This window comes from Megalopta genalis, unplaced genomic scaffold, assembly GCF_051020955.1.
Source record: "Megalopta genalis isolate 19385.01 unplaced genomic scaffold, iyMegGena1_principal scaffold0020, whole genome shotgun sequence".
Lineage (NCBI taxonomy): Eukaryota > Metazoa > Arthropoda > Insecta > Hymenoptera > Halictidae > Megalopta > Megalopta genalis.
This window is the reverse complement of record NW_027476090.1, coordinates 2,292,552-2,317,770: the sequence shown is the minus strand read 5'-3', so window position 1 is coordinate 2,317,770 and position 25,219 is coordinate 2,292,552. Positions and strand designations below refer to the sequence as shown.

Below are 25,219 nucleotides of genomic sequence, written 5' to 3'. Positions count from 1 at the left end.
ATGTCAAGGACTGAATCGTGTTACGAACGCGTGGGCAACTTCGAAATTGATGTTCCTCCGGGTCGAATAAAATCGCGGTGATCTGATTTCAGGCGGACCTTCGACAGCGCGGCAGCATAATTCTTTCTTCCGAGAATTATTCATAATAATGATAAAAATTCTAATCAAGATTTATGATATAAACGTTTTAGCTTGATCTCAGCAGGCTTGATAGTCTATTATACAAACAATAATATATCAATAATATAATAATATTATATATATTATATTATATTATATTATATTATATTATATTATATTATATTATATTATATTATTATATAATATATATAATATATAATAATATATCATACTATAATAAATCATAATTATTAAAATGTTACAAGTGAGATCATAATTACAAAAAATACTACCTTCGGTGTATTTATGCTTACATATTATTTAAATTGCGTACAAAATATTTTCGTCACGTTATGATTCGTTCTGTTATGAATAAAAAAATATGCTATAATTTTTCGATGTTGATTGTAACGTTCGTCACAAAGATGGTAATTCAAGTTTCTAAACATTGATCGATCAGCTCCCAGACAAATTGTCGATGCTTTCGGTGTATCGAAGTGTAATGAATTATTAAATAATTATTCCGATAATCAACCTTTTAAATAATCGTATTATGGACGTAAATCGCGTTACGTATTTAAACAAACAAAAAAAAAATTAAATCACGCAGAGAACATTCGCGCCACACGTGTATAAATCGCGAAAGTTTCAATCGCCTGGGTAGATAAGTACGAAAACGTTATTAGCTGTGGATAAAGCAGAAAGCTACGCAGGGTCGGTAAAACGCGATCGCGTATATAGCGTGCGAGCAAATGAGCTTCGCTTTTCGAACATTAGATCGCGCTAGAATGTAGAGAAACGAGCAGTAACATTAAAATTCATAAACCTTGCGCACAGCATTGTCTTCATTATAGATGCCATTTGTTAAAGATAATTAATATCGCGTATTAAATTTTATGGTATTCTACGAGGCGGCGTTTCGACGAGATATTTACTGCTATTGAAACAACATTAACCCTTTGCACTCGAAGTGATTTCAACTCTAAATCCAAGATAGCTTTTTCTGACTTACCCTGTTTCTTGTATTTTATGCGACTTAAGTGCAGTTTATGCACATAAAATCGAGTCTTGTAATTTATGGAACTATCCTTTTAACAGTATAAATATAAATATCCATATAAATAATATATATAATATAAATATATATATTATTTATTATATTTATTTATATTATTTATATATATATATATAAATAATAATAAATATAATAATATAATATAATGTAATATAATATAATATAATATAATATAATATAATATAATATAATATAATATAATATAATATAATATAATATAATATAATATAATATAATATAATATAATATAATATAATATAATATAATATAATATAATATAATATATTATAATATAATATAATATAATATAATAATATAATAATAAATATAATAATATATATAACGTAAAAATTATTTTGTAACGTGATATAACGATCTTCAGCGGTGCCTCTGAGTCACCAGCCGAGCGCAAACGGTTAAATGTTTAAATTTAAATATTTGGAAAGCCCGTTTCTATTATATTTCTATCCCGCGCACAGCTTGTAAACTGAATATTAGATTTCCAACGGAGGCAGCAAGGGCAACTTCGCTGCAGTTTCCTCTTTATTCCCGGAATGTAATTATGCAACTCAGCGGTCCCGAGAAATCTTACACACGCGGCACAACAAAGCATCGTCACAGGGGACTCGCAACATTTATATACAATAGTCTCCCGTTCAACGGGAGAAGCGTTCTACGATAATTTCACTCATTGCTGTGTTCAAACAATAATATTCGCATCGCCCGTTCCGCGTCTAGATTTTTGCGAAAATAATGTAACTTTGACAATCGTCGAATTCACGAAGCCGCAACAGAATGAACAAAAATAATTCCGTTCCTGTACTAAAACAATTATTAAATGAAGGTGTAATTAATTTGCTTTTTGCGCCGATTTCAACATTTTTACCGAACACGTATTTTCAGATAAACTCACATAAACATTTAACTTTTGCGCTGATCTTATGCTACATTTTAAAAGTGTTTTTATAATCCCTAGTCTATTACGCATATACAAAAAAGTTATAGTAATAACTAAAATTAATGTATAATATACAATAATAATAATAATAATAATAAATAATAATAAATAAATAATAATAATAATAATAATAATAAATAATAATAATAATAAATGATAATAATAATAATAATAATAATAATAGTATAATAACTAAAAAAATAATAACTAAAATTCGAGGTGTCGCCTGGAAAAAAAGCATTGACAATTCTCTCTTTTGTTCCTTTTCTAGTCAAGCTCATTTGTACGTCATCGTACAATAAAAACTCTGTTTTGCATTAGTAATGGCAGTGTTATTTTTTACGGCTAACTTGCAAAATTTTAAGGTTATCTAAATTTTATGGTTAACGCTAGATTTACGGAGCCCAAGAACAGAGAGCTGTTTAATATTAGTTTATAGAACCAACAGTAAGACATTTATTCTGATTTTTAACGAGTGTTATTGTAACATTTACCGTAAGTAACATGTAAATCGAATAAATAACTCGTAAATGTATCGTTACGACATGAATAATCGTAAATCATTTTGACGGGTTCCGTGAATCTAGTGTTAATATTATAATAATATATATATTATATCATATATATTATATTATATATATTATATCATAATATTATAATATACATTTATCCTGATTGTTTAACAAGCGTTATTGCAACATTTGCCGTAAGTAACATGTAAATCGAATAAATAACTCGTAAATGTATCGATACGATATGAATAATCGTAAATTCAAAAATTAGTGACCCGCCATTTTGACGGGTTCCGTAAATCTAGTGTTAAGAACGACATGAAACGAAACGCGCTGCACATGTGACATTTAAAAATTTCCACGACGGAAAACATGTCGTCATGCCCGTCGCAGTTGTCTCCCCGGTATAACGAAACATTTCGTCACACCCGGTATTAACCGGGTGTTAAGGGGCTAAAGGGTTTTCGGGAATGATCGCGAACGCGGCCGGAGCATAATCGAGCAGCCAGGTCGGGGTCACCGACCAGAGTGCTCGCGTTATCCATTCCGCGTTGCCAAGTTATCGATCTGTGAACAGGCGCCTTGACCGACCTCCGATGCACCGTCAAGTGCAAGTGCAAAAGCTCTCTCACCTTTCCGCTCTCGAACAGGAAGGATCCGGCGCGCGCATCGTGCTAGACGGATAACACTGTCCGACACGATTTTTGAGTTCCTATAGTCACTATGAAATTCTTGTAGAGCTTCACTCCCTGAACAAGAATCCGAAAACCGAACTGCTCCATCGCCCTCAGATTTTTAAATAAACGAACTTTTGTAAAAACCCAAAATTTTCGACAAGAATGGGGTATTGCATGAAAAGTACAAACGTTAGAAAGTTCTAATTGGTGTTAAAAGATAGAGAAGAGTTTCCCGAATATAGTGGCATGCAATTTGTTAATTGTTTGTGGTCCTAAATAGCAATAAATTGATGTCAAAGTTTAAAACAGTGTCGACGTGCGCAGTTTCTCCGCAATATTTTTGTATTTTTACGAAAAGTTCTTTATTCGTCACGAAAACTCTACCCAGGATCGGATTCTGTAGACATTTCTGAAGAAGAAACGGCCCGATAGAAGTGTCGGAACGATGTACATTTCGAGTAGGTCGAGAAAATGTTCGTCGGCAACATGTACAGGACGTTTTGCCGCCATGTGCTTCGCTGCTCGCTTCTCTCTGTCCGACAGGGCCGAAGCTACGCGTAGTCAACACCGATGGAGGGATCCAATGGGGCACCCACTTAGCGAGTGGGGCGTGCCATTTTTTTTAGTACTTCAATGTGCTGTCTCCTTTTACATATTTTTATGGATAATAATCACCAAACTGTGAATCATAAATTAAAAATGGAGAAATAATAAATGAAAAATAATGAACAAAAAATATTCATTTTATTCTGAATTTGTTCGAATTACAAGTATATCATGTATACAGTTATCATTTCAATTATAACGATAATACGATCATGAATATATAATCATTTTCAAAACGTTAAACTTCTCGAAACATATCGTTAAATATATATTTAAATATTTATTTAATTATATGGCGTAGAAGTCAAAATTATACTAGTGTTAGAATATACTTTCGTTACCAACTCCAAATACTCTGGTGTGATTTTTTGTGTGAAATATATCACAGTTTCTTGATTATTATCCACAGAAATATGTAAAAAGAAAACAGAACATTGAAGTACTAAAAAAAATTCAAATATTACTTACAAAAAGTGGGTGCCCCATTGGATCCCTCCATCGGTGTTGATTACGCGTAGCTTCGGCCCTGTCGGACAGAGAGAAGCGAGCAGCGAAACACATGGCGGCAAAACGTCGTCTACATGTTGTCGTCGAACATTTTCTCGATCTACTCGAAATGTATATCGTTCCGACACTTTTACCGGGCCGTTTCTTCTTCAGAAACGTCTACAGAATCCGATCCTGGGTAGAGTTTTCGTGCCGAACAAAAAACTTTTCGTAAAAATACAAAAATATTGCGCAGAAACTGCGCACGTCGACACTTTTTTAAACTTTGACATCAATTTATTGCTATTTAGGACCACAAACAATTAATAAATTGCATGCCACTATATTCGGGAAACTCTCCTCTATCTTTTAACACCGATTAGAACTTCCTAACGTTTGTACTTTTCATGCAATACCTCATTTTTGTCGAAAATTTTGAGTTTTTACAAAAGTTCGTTTATTTAAAAAACTGAGGGCGATGGAGCAATTCGGTTTTCGGATTCTCGTTCAGGGAGTGAAGCTCTACAAGAATTTCATAGTGGCTATAGGAACCCAAAAATCGTGTCGGACAGTGTAATCGAACATCCTACATATCCTGTCCAGGTTCGCACGTTTGTTCTGCGCCGAACAGCTCGTTCAATCCCCGACTAGTGAAAAATTCCCGTTGACAATTGTTGATTCGCGAGGGCTTTGCGTACGCTTTAATAACAAACAGCCAGCCAATTAAATTTTATTTTAGCGCACACTCCAATTGCGGGATCGACGCATTCAACGTAAACGGCCCTCTTTGCCGCGAAAATTCGGCGTGAAACGCGGAAGCTCTTTCACCCAATTCCCGTAAAAATGTTTGCCATGATTGTTCCGCACGTTTGCGTTGATTAAATATGCAAAAATGCTTTGAATCGATTTGAACGAACGCGTCGATACGGCTTCCTCGGTGTATTGATACGAAAGAAGACCGCGGAAATTTGAAGAAGCGACTCTGGAACGATAAATTCCTGTAAGAATTTATTATCGTAGAAACAGATCCAGTTATACCATAAATAAATAAATAATAAATATCGTCTGCAATGAAGGGAGCTTGACTTTTATGTTAAGTGTTATTTACATACGAAGAAGTATTATGTATATGGTCGGTTAAAAAACCAATTCAAATCTTTCGCTCGATAATTCAATATAGTCGATTTCTGCATAAATAAACAATAGACATCAGCACTTGTATTAAATTATTAAATTATATATATATATATTAATTAATTATTATATATTGAATTATTTCCTAAAAAGGAACATTTTCTTATAATAAATGTTATAATAAAACATGTCACAGCATCTTACAATACACTATTTTTACAGCTAATTCGCAAATCCCTTATTTATCTCAATTTTAAGGTTAATGAACTGTGTCTGGCTTCTGAGCCGTACATAAATAAACTGTAAATTGAATTATTTAAAAGATAAATTATAGAAATTGGACCCAGATAGAAACTGAATTTTTCTAGTGACGCTGAAACTATTGCAAAGTGTCAAGAAAGTCAATTTTAACATTTCTCGGTTCATAATTATTGAAAACACGAAACGGTAATCGTGTAAAATTATTAAATCAGTTGACCGTTGAATACGTGTGATTCCAAGCACTGCAGAAACAGAATCTGCAGAAACTAGTTGTACAATTTTTGACAGTTGCGTCTGCATCGGATGCACGAAATTCGTGTGCCGCAATTACACGCAATAAGCTAATATTATCGTTAGAGAATTCAGAGCATGGACAGCTGCACGTATCGCGTGGCTATCGATCTTCTGGCTGCCGCATGGTTTGGAATTGTGACTCCAAGTGCAAGTGCAAGTGCAAGCGCGGAAACTCTTTCGGTCGTTGCCCGCGACTTGAACACGTTTAATCTATCTTCTGCTACACGAGCGAGCCCCTCGCGCACTCGTATACAGTATCTATCGCGCTCCGTCGAGGAGATACGGACGAGCAGTTCCCTAGAAAGCATCCGCGTATTCTTCAACATCCGAGCAAATTTTCACCCGTCGCAAGCTGCTGATTTTAACCCTTTGCACTCCGCTGCCCCCTCTTGTGGGACATCGTAATTCTAGCATAACTCGGATGTCCCCTCTCGTGGGACATTCAAGTTTATTAGCGATTACGGGGAATTCAGTTATTTCAGCGCAACCTTTTCAGACATGCATGTTTCCCTGAAGTTTTCTCTTGAAATGGCACAAGAAATCAAATCAAAATATAGTAAAATTACTAAGATATACTACTGTGATCAAAAAGTAAGGTGAAATTGTCATTTAAAACTCCCGGACATTAGGAAGGCAGGCAATTGTTTTTTTCCTAGGTTGGTAGGACTGTCTATAACAATTGCCAAGCGTCTGTTTGTTAAAAGGTTTAATTATCTCCGAGTTACACGTGTTTTAGTAAACGACCAAAAGTGAATTTTCCGATTTTTACAATGGGTGATTTTGTTGAGCAAAGAACTTGCATCAAATTTTGTTTGCGGAACGAATATTCTTGTGCGGACACGTTGAAAATGTTGCGGAAGGCCTTTGGTGATCAAACTATGGCACAAAAAAACGTTTATAAGTGGTACAACGAGTTCAAAGCGGGCCGAGAACGCGTTGAAGACGAACCGCGCTCTGGACGACCATCAACGTCTACCGACGAGGGCCACGTCCAAAAAAATCGAAGATTTGGTGCTTGAAAATCGTCGACTGACAATGAGAGACCTCGCTGATAGTGTTGGAATATCATTTGGCTCAGTCCAAACCATTTTGAAGGATGTTTTGTGTCTCAAACGCGTCAAGTCTCGATTGGTGCCATGTTATACTGCATTGGTTCTTCGCGACTTTTTTGCCAAAAACTCGACTCATATCGTTCCGCAACCACCGTATTCGCCTGATTTGGCTCCGTGCGACTTCTGGTTATTCAGCAAACTCAAAAAGCCAATGCGGGGACGCGCCGTTTTGACACGATTGAGGAGATAAAAACCGAATCGAAGAAGGTCTTGAAGGCTATACCGGAAAAAGACTATTCCGACTGTTTCGAGGACTGGAAAAAGCGTTGGAAACAGTGCGTTTTATCGGGCAGGGATTACTTTGAAGGAGATGAAATTGATTTGGAAGAATAAATAAAGAATTTACATTTTATAAACAAATTCACCTTACTTTTTGATCACAGTAGTATACAAGAAATGTCAGCGGGTTCTGATGAGAACGTGAGAGGCGTGCTCACGACGGTCCGAGCACTTCGAAGGCGCCATTTGAAAAGAACGATGAGGCAAGTTTGTAGAAGAAAGATCGGTATGCGAACATAGCACGCACTGTATAGTGAGATTTATAATCATAAAATCTGGAGAAAAAGATTTTCAAAGCTGAACTCAGTCTGATTTGAAGCGTCGAGCGGTATAGATAGATCTAACGAGTGAGAAAATCGGAAAAGTGATTCTTCTCCTGGTAAATAAGATGTTTGGTAAAAGTTTGTTTGGTAAATATCATCTTGTGAGTTAGTAATAACAATTAGAAATTTTCAACCTATGTATTTATTCATATTTTTTATTAGAACAATGGCAAAACGTTCGAACACGAATAAGTCTCATGACACAAGTAGTAGCGAAGATGAGCTCCAGATAGATGTTTATACAGATATGTTAGAAAGACTAACTGTAGAAGGTTTTCTTCTACAGTTGTAAAAGTTGTAAAAATGTTAAAATACAGATAACACACACACGTTAGAGTTGACTCCGACTATTTACGAATATAGATTGTTGTTTTTATAGTACAAATATGATATGTTTACAATAATATTCAAGGTTTACAATAATATGCTTTCCAAGGGTTTAAAATTGGAAATTGTAATTAGAATTATTTATTGTTCTGCACACATTTGTATGCCCTTAATAGATCCAATAACCCCGTCGGCTGCGCTAAGGTGCACTTTCACCACCGCAATGGTGCAATGGGCGGTAACCTTTGTTAGATTTGCATAATGAGTGCCCACGATTGTAAACTCAAGTGCCAACTATGTTGCTGTCGTAATAGTATATTTGTATATATTTGGACAACGCATTATCTGCAAAGTAACAACAAAATAGAAAGAAAAATATTTTAGTCATTGTCTGATAGACTAAACCTTTTATTTTCTGAAAAATTCGTCGTTTATCCAGTTTTTAGAAAAATTATTGTCTTTCGAAAGGTGCACGAACATTTTGTGGGGCACTGTGCACACTTTCAAAAGATTCGTGCTAACAAAAATTGGCTGTATATTGAAGTTTAAAGAATTGAACAGCCGCTTCGATGTCTTTTAAAGTACAGGAAATTGGATAGTTGCTTAGATTTTGTAATTGAACAATTACCTTGCGCGTATTTCGAAGAACAGTCGCCTCGCACGGTCGCTGCTCGAAGCGACGGAATTTCGAAACTAACCGAACAAAGAGTACGTGTTTTGGATTTAGCAATCTCCAAACCGGAACCAGGAGGCTGAAAGTAGTGGAAATTCATCGAATGCTGGTCTGAATGCAACACAGCTCACCGGGCAAAGTTCACGTTGCAATCGTTCAGCCGCGTCAATTGTCGACAATTTGTCGTTTCGCGGCCTGTCATTGTGCCGTACCACGAGCCTGTATACTCAAGGGGCTATCGACCACGTCGTGAAAATCGATTCGTTACATTACGCGCGCAGATTGATGTCTTGTTTTATTGTGCGTAAAATTCGTACTGGAAATTTGCCATGAATACTCGATCGGGACCCTTCCCTCGGATATATTGGGTTGGCAACTAAGTAATTGCCGATTTGTTCAATGAAATAAAAAATTTCTTTTTACTTGGAACGAAGTTTAATCTGTAATGTATTTACCATTTCGTTCGATGACCTTTCGCCATCTCTCTGACAACTTGAAAATTCCACGCTCGTAGAAAGTCTGGTCCTTTTCGGCCAAAAACTGAGTTAAGTGAGATTTTACAGCGTCATCGTCATTCAAAGTTTTACCACGGAGGGAGTTGTCCAGGGATCGAAATAAGTGGTAATCCGATGGCGCGAGATCAGAGCTATATGGTGGGTGTAACATCGATTCCCAACCAATATCCATCAATTTTTGCCGAGTGGACAAAGACGTGTGCGGCCTATCATTGTCCTGCTGGAAAATGACACCTTTACGATCGACCAATTCTGGTCGCTTTTCCTTGACCGCTGCAATCAATTTGTCCAGTTGCTAACATTCACAAATAATAAAAAATAACATAATAATAATAATAATAATAATTTTATAATATAACATTTACGGATATCATAAAAATGGCAGTGAGAGACATCTATAACTGAAATCAGCAATTACTTAGTTGCCAACCCAATATTAGGGAAATTATTAACTCTGCCATACTTTGACGACTATGAGTGACGATGTAATCTAATCTAGTAATCTAATCTAGTAATAATCTGTTAACGCGTTCGGTGCCACGCGTATGCCAAGAAAATAGTTTATAACAAACATAAAACTGAAGAATTAATTTCCATCACAAGAATAGAGATAGATCTTGATCTCGTTCAATTGTTATATATATACGATAATTAATAATTACATATAATGTACCAAGTTATAGTGAAATATCAATTGACCAGTGTGAAGAGTCGAGTAAAAACAGCTCGGCACGGAACATGTTAACATGTTGAGCGCCCTGTCGGTCAAGTATGGGTGACACTAATTTTTTACCAATTTCGAAAATTAATTTTCATTGCAATATATTCGAACAAACTGAATTCGACTAGGATGTTTCGGATTCGAAAGAGTTCTAATATCATTCGCTATGATAAATCTTAACTTTGTAGTTTCGGTTTGACTAATTAAATTGCATCAACTTTGTGACCAATTCTGGTCGCTTTTCCTTGACCACTGCATTCAATTTGTCCAGTTGCTAACATTCGCGGATAATAAAAAATAACATAGTAATAATAATAATAATTTTATAATATAACATTTACGGATATCATAAAAATGGGAGTGAGAGACATCTATAACTAAAATCGGCAATTACTTAGTTGCCAACCCAATGATACGTATCGAACGTCTGGCGAGAAAATACACCGAAGAATTAAATCCTTGATTTCGATATAACTAAAAGTAGCACAGAAAATATTTCGACTAAATACAGTGAAGTTAACCCTAATTTTCCATCAGCTTGCAAACAAAAACGGGAAGAAGCTTTCAATTTGGGAAGAGGAGACACGATTGTTCGAGCCTCGCGACTCACTTTTTATAGTTGCCGATCGTCAATAATTATAAAAACGAGGCGCAAGGCTCAAATAATCGTATCTCCTCTTCACAAATTGTCCATTTTTGTTTACAAGCTGAAGGAAAATTAAGGAGAATTTATTATACAAAGCTGAGTCGTGCCTAATGTAACACACTATGATACTAGTGTGAGTATTTATTTAATAACTTAAACGTAACATAAGTTTAATAAATGAATTCTTTTTAAACATAACATAAATTACTTAAACATAATTTAATAACAATAAACGTACTCGTAGAAAATGTTCCACATTATGCAGTCCTTAAATTTTAAGTAATTGTAAATTGCAACTAGAAAATCATATTTTCTGCACATTCACTGAAAAAAAAATGTTTAACGTCTGTTTACCCGAGTTGAACAAAATTTTAATCGGACGACGGATAAGAAATACGGATTAACGAATAAAATTTATCAAATAAATATCCAATCAACGAACACTTTATCTAGATAACAATTTATCAGAATAAGATTCTATTCGAATCAACATTCATTTGCATAAGAAGTTATTTGTTAATCGAATAAGAATTTATTCGTACAAGAATTAATTCCGAATATAATCGATTTAAATAAAAATAATAAAATATAACGTTTCTCCATTAATTAACTTTTTTCAACTGTTGCATCGGATAGTTCGACACTTTCGCAATCATTGATGCACAACTAATCATAATCTTCTTTCGGATGCAAAAGAAGTCATCCTACATTTCAGGATTCGTATTTATAGTACATATATGTACAAAAATTCCTTCAAAAACGGTCAACCATTATTGACACTATTATTCGTATAATTGTCTAATCTCTGTTCGAATAATTTATTCGTCTAAAAAAAGAACAATATTATTACAAATAATGAATAATTCTTATCCGAATGAAATATTTGTCCGAAACGAATTCATTCGAATAATTATTCCAGATAAATATATATCCGAAGCAGTTCGAATAATGCCCAACATACTGCCAACGCAGTAGGATTTCTTAGTGCAAATTGAGCCGTTTATTTTGAAAGTGGCATAAGTCACTTTTTCAAAAAACTCGAGTTAATGGTAACACTAATTACAATCGAACGGTATCTTTTCATTTTAAAAAGATTTGCAATCAATAAGTTGAGAACTATTGAGATTTGTTCGAGAGAAGTTTTGCTAATTAACGGTATAACAAACATGTTTATTTTGAAAGTGGCGTAAGTCGCTGTACTCGGGAAATTAATTGTTGGGCCTAGTGTAAAAGAAATAGAAACGTGTGATAAGTGTGTGTGAAGTATTGTTTTGAATTATTTTTAGTATTTTTAAGAAAGTTGTGATCACTGGATTATTTTTATAAGTGCGAAAGAATAGTGCAGTTTTGTAAATTATATTATAGTGATGTGGCGGCTACCTCCAGACCCGCCGGCAGATGGCTATAAAATGTTTTATAAACTAACTTTAGATGAAAAAGATGAATTTCTAACTTTGGATTTGTCACCAAAAAGAGGAAGACCTAGGCGTTGTTCACAAATAGAAATAGATCCGTTATACGCTGGATCTCGTCCTGTATCTTCAGCATAATACAAAGACATGATGGACTTGCTTAATTATATACCCCCAATATACCACAGTTATTTAAAAAATTTGAAACAAAACACGATTTCCGAGGACTTAATCACTCCTATCGATGACGAAAATTAAATTGAACCGATGTATTTTCATATAAATTACTTATACTTATGTTTCAAAATGTACTAATTATTTTTGTATTTTATGAATATTAAAATAAGAAATACTTAAATCAAACCTTTATATTAAATATGTTGATGGTATAAATTATTATTATATATGTAATTTATTCAACAATTTTAGTAAATCACTGTCCTTTCAAAACATCGCTTCGGTAAAATACGTCGGACAAAATGAATATACGTCAGTCATTTTTCTAAACTATTTATTTTGAAAGTGGCATAAGTCACTTTACCGCAATGAAAAGTGGTGATTTTTTAATGTTTATACGAAATTATTTATACTGAGAACAATATCAGTATCCTGAGATAGCAAATACAAGTAAATCTTCTCATTTACAACTTTCATTTTCTCATTTCAACTTTCTCATATTTTTAAACGTGTTAAAACGCAAACCCTTAAATATGTCGACTTAAAAATATCATTCTGCTACGTACAATGTTTCGTTAGCTCTGATAGTTCTCACAGTGCTCGGGGTCAAATACACGCGGCATGAATAATGCTGGATAAAAGTAAGGCCGTGACGAATGTTGCTACGAAAACACTATTTTTTCTGCACGAGGCACAAGCAATCACCACTTCTCGCGTTTAAGTGGTCACACTTCTGATCCGGTGAGATGTGGATCGGGCGACGTTCGTCGCGGGTCCAAAGCGGCGAAACGTGTACACAGAGTGTTTTTGCTGGACTCGGAACACCAACGACGCATCATCGTTTTTCATGCGAACGGTCCTACTTACGAATTAGTTAGGCTACGTGTCAATTGACATCAATTGAGCGGCGTGCAACAGCACCGCGGAGTCGTCGTTAGAGTTGTCTTTCCAACGAACCGCTCCCCTATTCGTCTACCAATAACCAGCTTCGAATCTGTCTTCTCGTGCGCATCGAGTTCGAACGTCGAACGAACGCGTTGTGGGAACAAGCCGGTTTCCCGCGGTTTAATTTTATTCCATTAAACGACACGTAATTCGGGTTTCCCGAGGACTTACCACTGTCAAGCTGTCCAATTCGCCGAGCCATTCGTTCAAAAGTTGTTCTGGGTCTGTCTCGTTGTCACTGTCCTCGGCTTCTTCCTCGTAACGCTCCATGATGTCGGCCTTTAATCCAGCTTACGACCGCGGCCTATATTGTTCTTTCCACCTCCTGCAGACACACAAAACGTTTCACGTTAATTCGTTTGCTTAAACGCGCACTACCCGCGTATTGTAGATAATTAAGAAAGGGGTCGCTACATTCAGGGGTCCACGAAATCCCTCCGCGTAGAAATATGAAGCACCGGAGGCGCGCCACTCGACCCTTTCGCCTTGCAATTATTTGTTCGCAGTGGTACCGAGGCTCGAATGTCCGTGGCAAAAAATTGTTGAGAACGTAGTAGATTAGAGCCACTGTACGTTCAATAAATAAAACGACGTACATTCGGCAGTAACGTTTACGTGTGAAACGTTATATTCGGTACATCTCTACGAAGAGTGATTTGGATTTATTTAAAAATTCTAAATCTACTAAAATGGAAGATAATCAAAAATGATATTTGATCATTTTTCTTAGTATCGGCATTTCATGATAAAATATTGGGCGTAAGATCGGATCTGGGTAAAAATATTTCAAAACGTATTGGAAATAATATTTCAAGATTTTAAGAAAGTACTATTTCAATTAATAATTTTTTGAACATATATATTTTAAGATTTATTTGACGTTATAGTAATAAATAGTTATTAATGTTGTGGTACAAAAAATCTCGTACAAGAAATCTCTTGATTTTCACATTTTTCAGTGTCTGTAGCTTGTCTCTACGTAAACCGATTTCAACTTGGCATATATATGCAGGGTGTCCCAAAAATGTCTCGCAATTCAAAAGTGGCCGGTTCCTCAGGCCATTTGAAGCAACTTTTTCCTTTACAAAAATTTTCTCCGAGGCACCGTTAACGAGTTATTAACGAAAAACAGTTACCAATGAGAGGCGAGCTCGATTGGCGCGAGGCGACCGAGCCAATGAGCGGAACTGGGCTTCGCGCGTTGGTTGGCTGGGCCGCCTCGCGTCAGCCGTATTGGATTCTTATTGGTCACTGTTTTTCGTTAATAACTCGTTAACGGTGCCTCGGAGAACATTTTTGTAAAGGAAAAAGTTGCTTCGATTGATCCGAGAAACCCGCTTTGGGACACCCTGTATATATATAACTTACGGGGACCAACAAAACGCTCTGTTTAAATTATTGCTACAGGCTCAGATAAAAAGGTTGAGAAAACATCATTTATCAATTCTTTTATCATCCCAACAAATTGCAATTTTTGAAAACAAATTTTTAGCCGTCGCCCGGTAGACTAGTTCTTCAATCTAAACAAAATTCAAGTCATTTCGTTCAATGTGAAAAAAAATCAGTCCTGTTTAAAAGTTGTCCGAATATTAATGCGATCATCCGATTCACGTCAATCATAGCAGACATCGTCCGATTTAGTTCAAATTTGACAGACGTATTCAGATTTTTGTAATTCAAAAACGAGACTAGTTTTTCTTGGATTCCAGATTCCTTTTCACAAGACTTCTTTCCTGCAACATGTAGGCACGTCGGGAACTGATTTAGCCCCGAAACCAGACGAAATAAGTTGATGGTCTCTCACCGGAGGGTGGGGGTGGTGGTAACGAGGTATCAATATTTCAAATAGAATTCTTATCCCCCGAAACGGGAATCTCGTTAACGGAACGTATAAATGATTCAAAAGTCTTTCCCGGTTGGACGATGGCGAATCGACGCAAATTGCGTTCGTGAGCGACAGACGTCGGCGAAGTTTACACTGGCTCGAATCGCGTGCGATTACCGCGCGAAGAAACCGCGTCCTTTCCATTCCAGGCCGACCGACAGACGTCGTGCCAGCGTGAATATTATTACTGAACTCACGGAAGAAGCAAACGGGCAATTCCGTCTGCCGCGCCCTCCGGAATCTGATCTGACACTGACATCCCAAATGACGCGATCGGGTCTGTCCTCTCTGTACACGATTTATCGGCGGCATTATCGAAACGGGGAGTCGCTGCCGCCAATTTCGGAGGGAATCAGCGGCGCTTAATGCTTAATTCCCGCCTATCGCCTAAGGGACACTTTGACAATGGTCGTGTCAAACGTTGGAAGTACTATTACAGCGTTAACCCTTTACGGTCGTACGCTGACCGGTGCTCGAAATTGGGGCCACTCTCCCTTGAAATCACACACGAACACGCGCCGCTTTTTAGGATCTGGATTGTACGATCTTCGATGCCTGAATTTGTTGTCGGCTGAATACGTTCCTCATTTCGATAGTTCGCTATGGAGACAATCCGCGTGTGCATCGGTAAAAATGGAATTTGTCGCTGTACAGGATAGAAACGTACCGATGTGTCACGTCGCGCGAAATCACGCGAAATCATAGAAATGAAATCCGTCCACGCGTGACAATGCGCATATGAACAGCGTGACGTGATAGCGATCTGTTTCTAACAGATTTGAAGTAATAGAAATACGCAGGCTCGCATTGTTTCATTTGTCACGTGACATTAGCATGTTAATAAATTAAGTAAGAAAAGGACGTACCGAAGTGATATGTTGGTTTTTATGAAACTTCGTGAGAAGCTAGTTCGTAAGCAAAAATTTGGCGTTTTTTAAATATATCTTTGAAGCAAATTAAGATATTGAAAAGTACAGTAAATGATCCACTAAAAAAGTGGATAAGTGGAGAGGAGAAGATACGATCGTTCGTGCCTTGCGGCTCGTTTTTATAGTTATCACGGTTGTACTTATTTATATATTGTACTTATTTATATGTATACATTTATATATACTTATATTATATTTCTAACGAAATTTAACCATTTTATTATTTATATCACTGACATAGCGTGTGTCGTCTCGTATATTGTTAAGAGAGCAATATATGAACCGCCGAAAATATTCATTTCAATTATGATTGGAAAATAAGCAGAAACACGGGTTGCGCCATCTTCGCAACAATCTCTGTACAATAGTTACAAGAGAACTATTTAATCTTTTAGGTACGGCTGAATTCTGCGCGAGGCTATTTCTCTGGACGGCAGAGTCTGATGTGTACTGTACAGAGTCTGATACTGTATATTCTGTCTGTATATACAGGGTGTCCCAAAAATGTCTCGCAATCCGAAAGTGGCGGGTTCCTCGGGCCATTTGAAGCAACTTTTTCCTTTACAAAAATGTTCTCCGAGGCACCGTTAACGAGTTATTAACCAAAAACAGTGACCAATGAGAGGCGAGCTCGGCTGGCGCGAGGCGATCGAGCCAATGAGCGGAACTGGGCTTCGCGCGCTGGTTGGCCGGGCCGCCTCGCGCCAGCCGCACTCGATTCTTATTGGTCACTGTTTTTCGTTGATAACTCGTTAACGGTGCCTCGGAGAACATTTTTGTAAAAGAAGAAGTTTCTTCAAATGATCCGAGGAACCCGCCATTTCCGGATTGGGAGACATTTTTGGGACACTCTGTAGACTGTTGTAAATCGATGCGAAGACAAAAGAAGTGTGAAACAATGCATATGAAGACGATTATTTGGTTCGAACGATGAGCGAGTGAGCTACTAGAGCAAGCCACTATAGTGGAGCGTCGTCCAGAGAGATGACATCCGCGAAAGCCACTATAGCGGCGTGTCGTTCTGAAAGATGACAAAAGGGGATACGAATGTCGAAGTGTTATTCATAGTTACGTAACAAGCGAATTCTGAGAAGGTAGATTTCCTCTAAGAAATAGATTCTTCGAGATTTCTCTAAGAATAGATTCATGAATCGAGTTCCACGGGTATTCTGGACTATATCCAGCGGCGCAAATGATGATCGAAGTGGACATACGTACACGAATTACCGGCGACGTTATTGCAAAGGGGAAGATTTACCTGTTATCCCCAATTCAGAGGGACTAGGGCCGATTAATCGACGATAATTGCGCCCGCGTATTGTATACCTGACACGGCCGCTTGCTTGTCTCCCTTCCGATCGCGACAATAGGGGAAAAGAGATTGGGTGTGACTGTTCGAACCAGTTACTCTTGGAAGCAACGCGTAAAACGATTTACGATCGCATCAAGCTGACGACGAAAAGGGAATTCTTTCTTTAATTCAGGGTTCTTACGGCGACCGGCGATGGTCACCCTTCGTGAGTCATAAATATATTCATAAGCTGTCACTTGTAGCAAGCAGGCTGTACATCTTCATCCGAATTTCCAACTTTATGGGTCGTTTTTGTGTGTACGGGACAAATATTTTCTGTCAACTGGAAAATTTCGCGCAGTAAAAACGAAAGGAAAACGATATAAGATCCGCGGTCCAGCCCATCAGTTTTTAGCGCGTCTTAAGAAGAGAACGATAATAATCATAATTAGACCGCGAATTTTATGCGTTTACAGTTAAAATTAAACATTTTAGAACGTTGTTACATTATTTCCAACTATTTCGAACTGTTACAAGAAGAGACACACATTTTCATTTATCGTCCGTTTTATACAATTGAGATGCAACATTTCTATTTTGCATAAAGATCCGCAGTCTAATCGTAACGGTAAGTTCTTTCAGAGTAATTATTTGGTACGCGCGAAAAGTAATTATCTAATACGTCGGGGGAGCGATGAAAAAGAATTAAAAATACGTATAGAAAAAGAAAAAACACGAAAACGTAAAATACACAATACAAATAGAATTAATGTAATACGACTAAATTTGATGGTTACCTTAAAAATTCGAAAGCAAATATTTTATCAGTTTAATTAATTATTTTTACTAATTTATTATTTTCAAGAAAGACAAGTCTCTTTGTACGGAACACCAACGTTAACGTTTAATATTTTCGAACACCAACAAATCTGAACAATAAAGAACAAGTCTGGAACACGTAACTATACAATATTCACTCGCTTTTTCATTTACAATTCCCTTCATTACCCATACCAGAAGAGAATTAGTCAGAATTGGACATATTTTATTCGACAAACGAATAACAAATAAAATTTCATTCGCAAATTTATCGAAATAAAAAGTTTGAATAAGCCTTCATTGGGTAAATATATTTGAAAAGTCATCCGAATAGAACTTTATTCGAATGATTTACTATAATATTCGAAGTGATATTAGGGTAAAATTTGATTCGAAATGTTCTTCCAATAGCATTCTGTTCGAAAAATATCCACCAATGGAGCTAGCTTCAGGCAGCAATATAAAAATGCAAAGAGATGCAATAAAAATCCTGCAAGAAAAAATAAGGGAACATTAAAACAGATGTCGTGCGACGATTAAAGAATCGCGTGAAACGTTTTAAAAGCAGTTACACGTCCGCAATGCAGTCTCAGCATCCAAATGGGAATCGATGAAAACAGCACACAGGTTGCGCAACAACGACGAAATATTTCTAAAACAACCGTCCCAAATATTCCCAAAGACGTAAGACGCGATAAATCGTGCAGATTTACTAGCCAAGGATGTGATTACAATGGTTGCGTCAACATCATCTGTCGCTGTTTAACTATCCATGTAGACACGGTGTACTCGAATTTCAGCAATTAGCTGCGAGCGAATATTCTGTCAACCGTACAAACACCGGGGCGACTATGCCTTATCTGAACAAGTTCGCCTGTATCATGCATTAACCTTTTAGGCCCGACGCGCCACTATAGTGGCTTGCTCTAGTAGCTCACTCGCTCATCGTTTTAATCAAATAATCGTCTTCATATGCAATGTTTCACATTTCTTTTGTCTTCACATCGATTTGCAACAGTCCACAGGGTGTCCCAAAAATGTCTCGCAATCCGGAAATGGCGGGTTCCTCGGATCATTTGAAGCAACTTCTTCCTTTACAAAAATGTTCTCCGAGGCACCGTTAACGAGTTATTAACGAAAAAGCAGTGACCAATAAGAATCGAGTACGGCTGACGCGAGACGGCCCAGTCAACCAGCGCGCGAAGCCCAGTTCCGCTCATTGGCTCGGTCGCCTCGCGCCAGCAGAGCTCGCCTCTCATTGGTCACTGTTTTTCGTTAATAACTCGATAACGATGCCTCGGAGAAAATTTTTGTAAAGGAAAAAGTTGCTTCGAATGGCCCGAGGAACCCGCCACTTTCGGATTGCGAGACATTTTTGGGACACCCTGTATATACAGACAGAATATACAGTATCAGACTCTGCCGTCCAGAGAAATAGCCTCGCGCATAATTCAGCCGTAACTAAAAGGTTAAGCATAATACCCGTTTCGACGAAACGAAACAGGAATACGGATACGTAGTAACACGGCCGAAACGGAACGGGCTTCAATTGGAGCATTAAAGTAGTCGCTAACAGCACGCGGCCGAGCCAGAAGTTGTGTCCCACTTTAGGGACACACTCAGGCTCGCGAGCCTGAAAAATGAAATACGGACGAGTGACCAGAAAAGCCGGTAGTGAAGGCATAACCGCGTGACGCTGGTGGCACACGTGCAAGTGCGCGCGCGCGCGCGCGTACGTGCACGGTCTTCCACCAAGGCGACGGCAAACATTGAAAAAACAGGTTGCGGCGCCTTCCAGAAGAGGAGTGTGACGCACTACCAGCTCGTTAGTCACCGGACCTGTTCGCCAAAAGGAACTTTGGCAAGCTTTTGAACTCGGGCCAAGTAGTTCACTGCCGAAAAGAATGTCCGCCGGATCTCTCGACGCAACCAAATCATCCACCTCGTCGATTCATTCGAACCGGGTACGCTAATCACGGTTTGCTAGCGCGGATGCGGACGTAGAACTGCATTCGTTGCAACATTTCTGCGTTCCAGCATGGATATCCATACTACAGGTATGTTTCGTCAACGAAAATTACTCGTGCGAAGGATAAGAGACAAAGACTAACGAGTGAAATTGATTTCGACGCTATCGAATGAATATCCAATCGAATAAAAATTGATTCTAGATAAAAATTCGTCATTATTCTATTCGAATAAGCATTTATTTGTACAGGAATAATTCATACGGAAAATAATTCATTTGGATAAAGTGTTTTCTTCTTCGTATTTTATTCGTTCATTTCTTCCGCATTCATTTGTTCTAATATTTCGTCGAAAAATTGATTGATATTGTAAATCAACTTTCTACAGGTGTCGAGGAAGGCATCGACAATTTTATGATTGTACAAGTACTTGAAATTCAATTTGATACGAAATGTATTCGCATAAATACGTTCTCATAAAAGTAAAAACAAGGACGGTCAACAATCATTCACATTATTATTCGAATGATCTTTTAATCTCTATTCGACCAACTTGTGCGAATAATTTATTCGACTATCTTACGCGAGTAATTTATTCGAATAAAGAATCATGCGAATAATTTATGACGATTAATGGATAACCGTGATTCGAATAAAATGTTCGAACAACGCCCAGCTCTGCCACAGACATTCGTGGATCCCGTAAATGCATAAAAATCAACACAGAATTATGAAATATTTTATATGCCCGCGGTCGGAACAGCTGCATTTATTCTGAACAAGAAATGGTGGCACGTAATTACGGGAATACTCGTTAAATTCAGTTTGGAATCTAGGTGGTGGAAGGCTGAGACACGTATCGATTATAAAGCAACGAGTGAAAGAATTTTTATGAAAGACGGGAGGACCTTTATGCGCGGAACGACTATTGCAAGCTTGCGTTCGGACCACAGTCAGCTATTCCACGTAGTTCCTATGAAGGCAAGCAGTTACACATTTCAAGAGAGTTCAGAAATGCCTATAACTGGTAGAACTAGGTCAAATAACGTACACGTTTGTAGGAACTTTTTTCATTATTCTCGTGTCCCAGGTCGATCAATGAACTGGGACCAACATGTTATGAAACAAGGTGTATGCATCTGTGTATGTATGCATCTGGAAAGTTCGCAAGTAAGGCTCGGTACAGATGAAACAAAACGCAATTACCTGGATAACTCGCGAAAGTATCAGAACACTTGATTTATAATATTAGAACCAGTTTAACGGTACGCCGACAGTAAAAATTACGAGCTGCAAAAATAGACAAGTGATCTAGTTTTAAATGAGCCGTTTATTTTTAAAGTGGCATAAGTCACTTTTTCAAAAAAATCGAGTTAATGGTAACACTAATTACAATCGAACGGTATCTTTTCATTTTTCAAAAATTTGCAATCGATAAGTTAAGAACTATTGAGATTTGTTCGAGAGAAGTTTTGCTAATAAACGGTATAACAAACATGTTTACTTTGAAAGTGGCGTAAGTCGCTGTAATCAGGAAATTAATTGCGGGGCTTAGTGTAAAAGAAATAGGAACGTGTGATAAGTGTGTGTGAAGTATTGTCTTGAGTTATTTTCAGTATTTTTAAGAAAGTTGTGATCACTGGATTATTTTTATAAGTGCGAAAGAATAGTGCAGTTTTGTAAATTATATTATAGCGATGTGGCGGCTACCTCCAGACCCGCCAGCAGATGGCTATAAAATGTTTTATAAACTAACTTTGGATGAAAAAGATGAATTTCTAACTTTGGATTTGTCACCAACAAGAGGAAGACCTAGGCGTTATTCACAAATAGAAATGGATCCGTTATACGTTGGATCTCGTCCTGTTTCTTCAGCAAAATACAAAGACACGATGGACTTGCTTAATTATATACCCCCAATATACCACAGTTATTTAAAAAATTTGAAACAAAACATGATTTCCGAGGACTTAATCACTCCTATTGATGACGAAAATTAAATTGAACTGATGTATTTTCGTATAAATTACTTATACTTATGTTTCAAAATGTACTAATTATTTTTGTATTTTATGAATATTAAAATAAAAAATACTTAAATCAAACCTTTATATAAAATATGTTCATGGTATAAATTATTATATATGTAATTTATTCAACAATTTTAGTACATCACTGTCCTTTCAAAACATCGCTTCGGTAAAATACGTCGGACAAAATTAATATATGTCAGTCATTTTTCTAAACTATTTATTTTGAAAGTGGCTCAAGTCACTTTACCGTAATGGAAAGTGGTGATTTTTTAATGTTTATACGAAATTATTTATACTGAGAAAAATATCAGTATCCTGAGACAACAAATACAAGTAAATCTTCTCATTTACAACTTTCATTTTCTCATTTCAACTTTCTCATATTTTTAAACGTGTTAAAATGCAAACCCTTAAATATATCGACTTAAAAACAAAGTGACTTATGCCACTTTCAAAATAAACGGCTCAAATGAATCCTGATATCGAAATATTGATTTGTCGCATTTTGCTGGGTGTGATTTATACTGGGTGTTAGAAAAAAATGGTTCAGGACTTTGAGGATTCACAGTACTCACCGAGGGGAATAAAACGTGTTCGATCAAATTCAGTTCAAAGGTCAATCCTTTCGACAGAAAATCGATTTTTAGTATGTACGAATATTCTTTGCGTGATTATGTCATTAAACTGGCGTCAACAAGGGTCCTTTCATAAATGAAAAACAAACTTTCTCTGTCACGGAAAGTTTTTTATGTGTCTTTCCTCTGTTGCAATTGCAAAGTTCACGTCTACAGTGCATTGATCTACGTACATCTGCAAGTATTCCTTCCAAATTTCGTATCGTTTGACACGCATTTTCTGATTTTTTCTCGTGATTCTTCTATATTGATTATGGGCTACGAGTAGACCATTGTTTTTAAGGGTTCTCATAAAAAAGATGTAATGGATTTAAATCAGGAGATCGAGGGGACCATTCTGCTGGACCTCGTCGCTCTATTCACCAAACTTACTACGACAATGTATTAAATTTGCATTCATGAAAGCATTCTTGTTGATGCTGGTGTAATAATCCTGTGTTGACAACCATAGACGTACTTCTGAATTAATTTCTCTATTTGCATTCAATGCGTCGCGTCGCAAAGGAACTCACTCACGTTATCGAATATTCGTAGATATTAACAGTCGACTGTTTACTCCTCTCGGTGATTGCTATAACTCCACCACTTCTTTTTTATCACCATGAATACAATGAATGCTCAATGAAACGCTGATACAGATCAAATTAAAGTGTATAATAATCTCAAGAAATTTTAGAACTGAATGCATGATAATGTGGCATATAAATTTGAATGTTATAGCATTTATGTCATGAATAACACCAGAAGATCACCGTTACTCTTAATAATTGCATTTTATGCAGTAAATTATGCGGGGATCAGATTGGACATTGCTTGTAGAATAAGAAAACAGTTCTGTAAAAATGAATAACCTCCTCTCCTTTTCACAATTTTTGTACATGGGCTCATTTCAAGATCGATACATTTAGATGATTTAAATCCATTGTGAATCAGCTACGACGATACGATGATGAAAACGCCATTACTGTAGTAAAATCATCGATAAAATGGGGAACTAGAAAAATGATTTCGAAGGGAGAAAACATATCGCTACGTTCGCCGTTCGAATAACTCGAAAAATTTGTATAATTTTTAACGATTGTTCTGAACACTATTTTCGGATCCTAGAAGAAAGCAAACAGCTAAAAATACGAGCAGCGTCACGCGTTCGACGAACCTAATATTAGCAGCTTCGACGACAATGTTTTTCTCCATTGTGCAATATCCTCGTCGGACTCGATACGTGGGATAAAACGATTTATGATTGCGTTCCGCGAAGGAGCTTCGAAAACCATCGTCGATGTGGAGTTTAAGAAAGAATGCAGAGCTACTTTTATTTAAAAAAAGAACGGAACGGAAAGTTAAAAATAGTATCTGCGGTCGCTATCATTTTCGAGGCTCTCGTCGATCAACGACCCGAACGTTTTTTTTCTCAAAATAATTCCACAACACGCAAGTAAGCATTGAAAATTCTTAACCCTTTGCACTCCGCTGTCCCCTCTCGTGGGACATCGTAATTCTAGCATATCACTCGGATGTCCCCTCTCGTGGGACATTCAAGTTTATTAGCGATTACGGGGAATTGAGTTATTTCAGCGCAACTTTTTCAGACAGGCATGTTTCCCTGAAGTTTTCTCTTGAAATGGTACAAGAAATCAAATCAAAATATAGTAAAATTACTAAGATATTGTTACGGCGACTTGTCCAAATTAAGTCGCTGTAATGTGAAACTGCCCTGTTGTGAGCAACTCCTTAAAGAAAAATAGAAGAGAGGGGTTGCCACGGAGGTGTTTTATCAACGGACAATCGAAGAGTCGGGATCGGACCGTCGAGCGATCAACACCATCTAACTCAAAGATCTCTAACATAATTTAATTTAGTTGTATTATAGTTCGTGTTCTCTATTGTAAATAAAATGCCGCGACGCGGGAGAAGTGTAGTAATTCGTAACAATATATACAAGAAATGTCAGCGGATTTTGACGAGGACGTGAGAGGCGTGCTCACGACGGTCCGAGCACTTCAAAGGCGCCATTTGAAAAGAGCGATGAGGCAAGTTTGTAGAAGAAAGATCGGTATGCGAACATAGCACGCACTGTATAGTGAGATTTATAGTCATAAAACCTGGAGAAAAAGATTTTCAAAGCTGAACTCGGTCTGGTTTGAAGCGTCGAGCGGTATAGATAGATCTAACGAGTGAGAAAATCGGAAAAGTGATTCTTCTCTTGGTAAATAAATTGTTTGGTAAAAGTTTTTTTGGTAAATATCATCTTGTGAGTTAGTAATAACTATTAGAAATTTTCAACCTATGTATTTATTCATATTTTTTATTAGAACAATGGCAAAACGTTCGAACACGAATGAGTCTCATGACACAAGTAGTAGCGAAGATGAGCTCCAAATAGACGTTTATACAGATATGTTAGAAA

At 37.0% G+C, this 25,219-nt stretch overlaps 1 protein-coding gene across 2 annotated transcripts in view; it reads right to left on the bottom strand.

Annotated features, from left to right (window-relative positions):
• Positions 1-25,219, bottom strand: part of LOC117227332 (uncharacterized) — a 410,549-nt gene that overhangs the window by 251,684 nt on the left and 133,646 nt on the right. For both annotated transcript variants that reach the window (XM_076527439.1, XM_076527440.1), the window contains exon 3: positions 13,425-13,578. In XM_076527439.1, coding sequence (XP_076383554.1) covers positions 13,425-13,523 — 99 coding nt within the window. In that variant the 5' untranslated portion in view covers positions 13,524-13,578. The remainder of the gene's footprint in view (positions 1-13,424; positions 13,579-25,219) is intronic.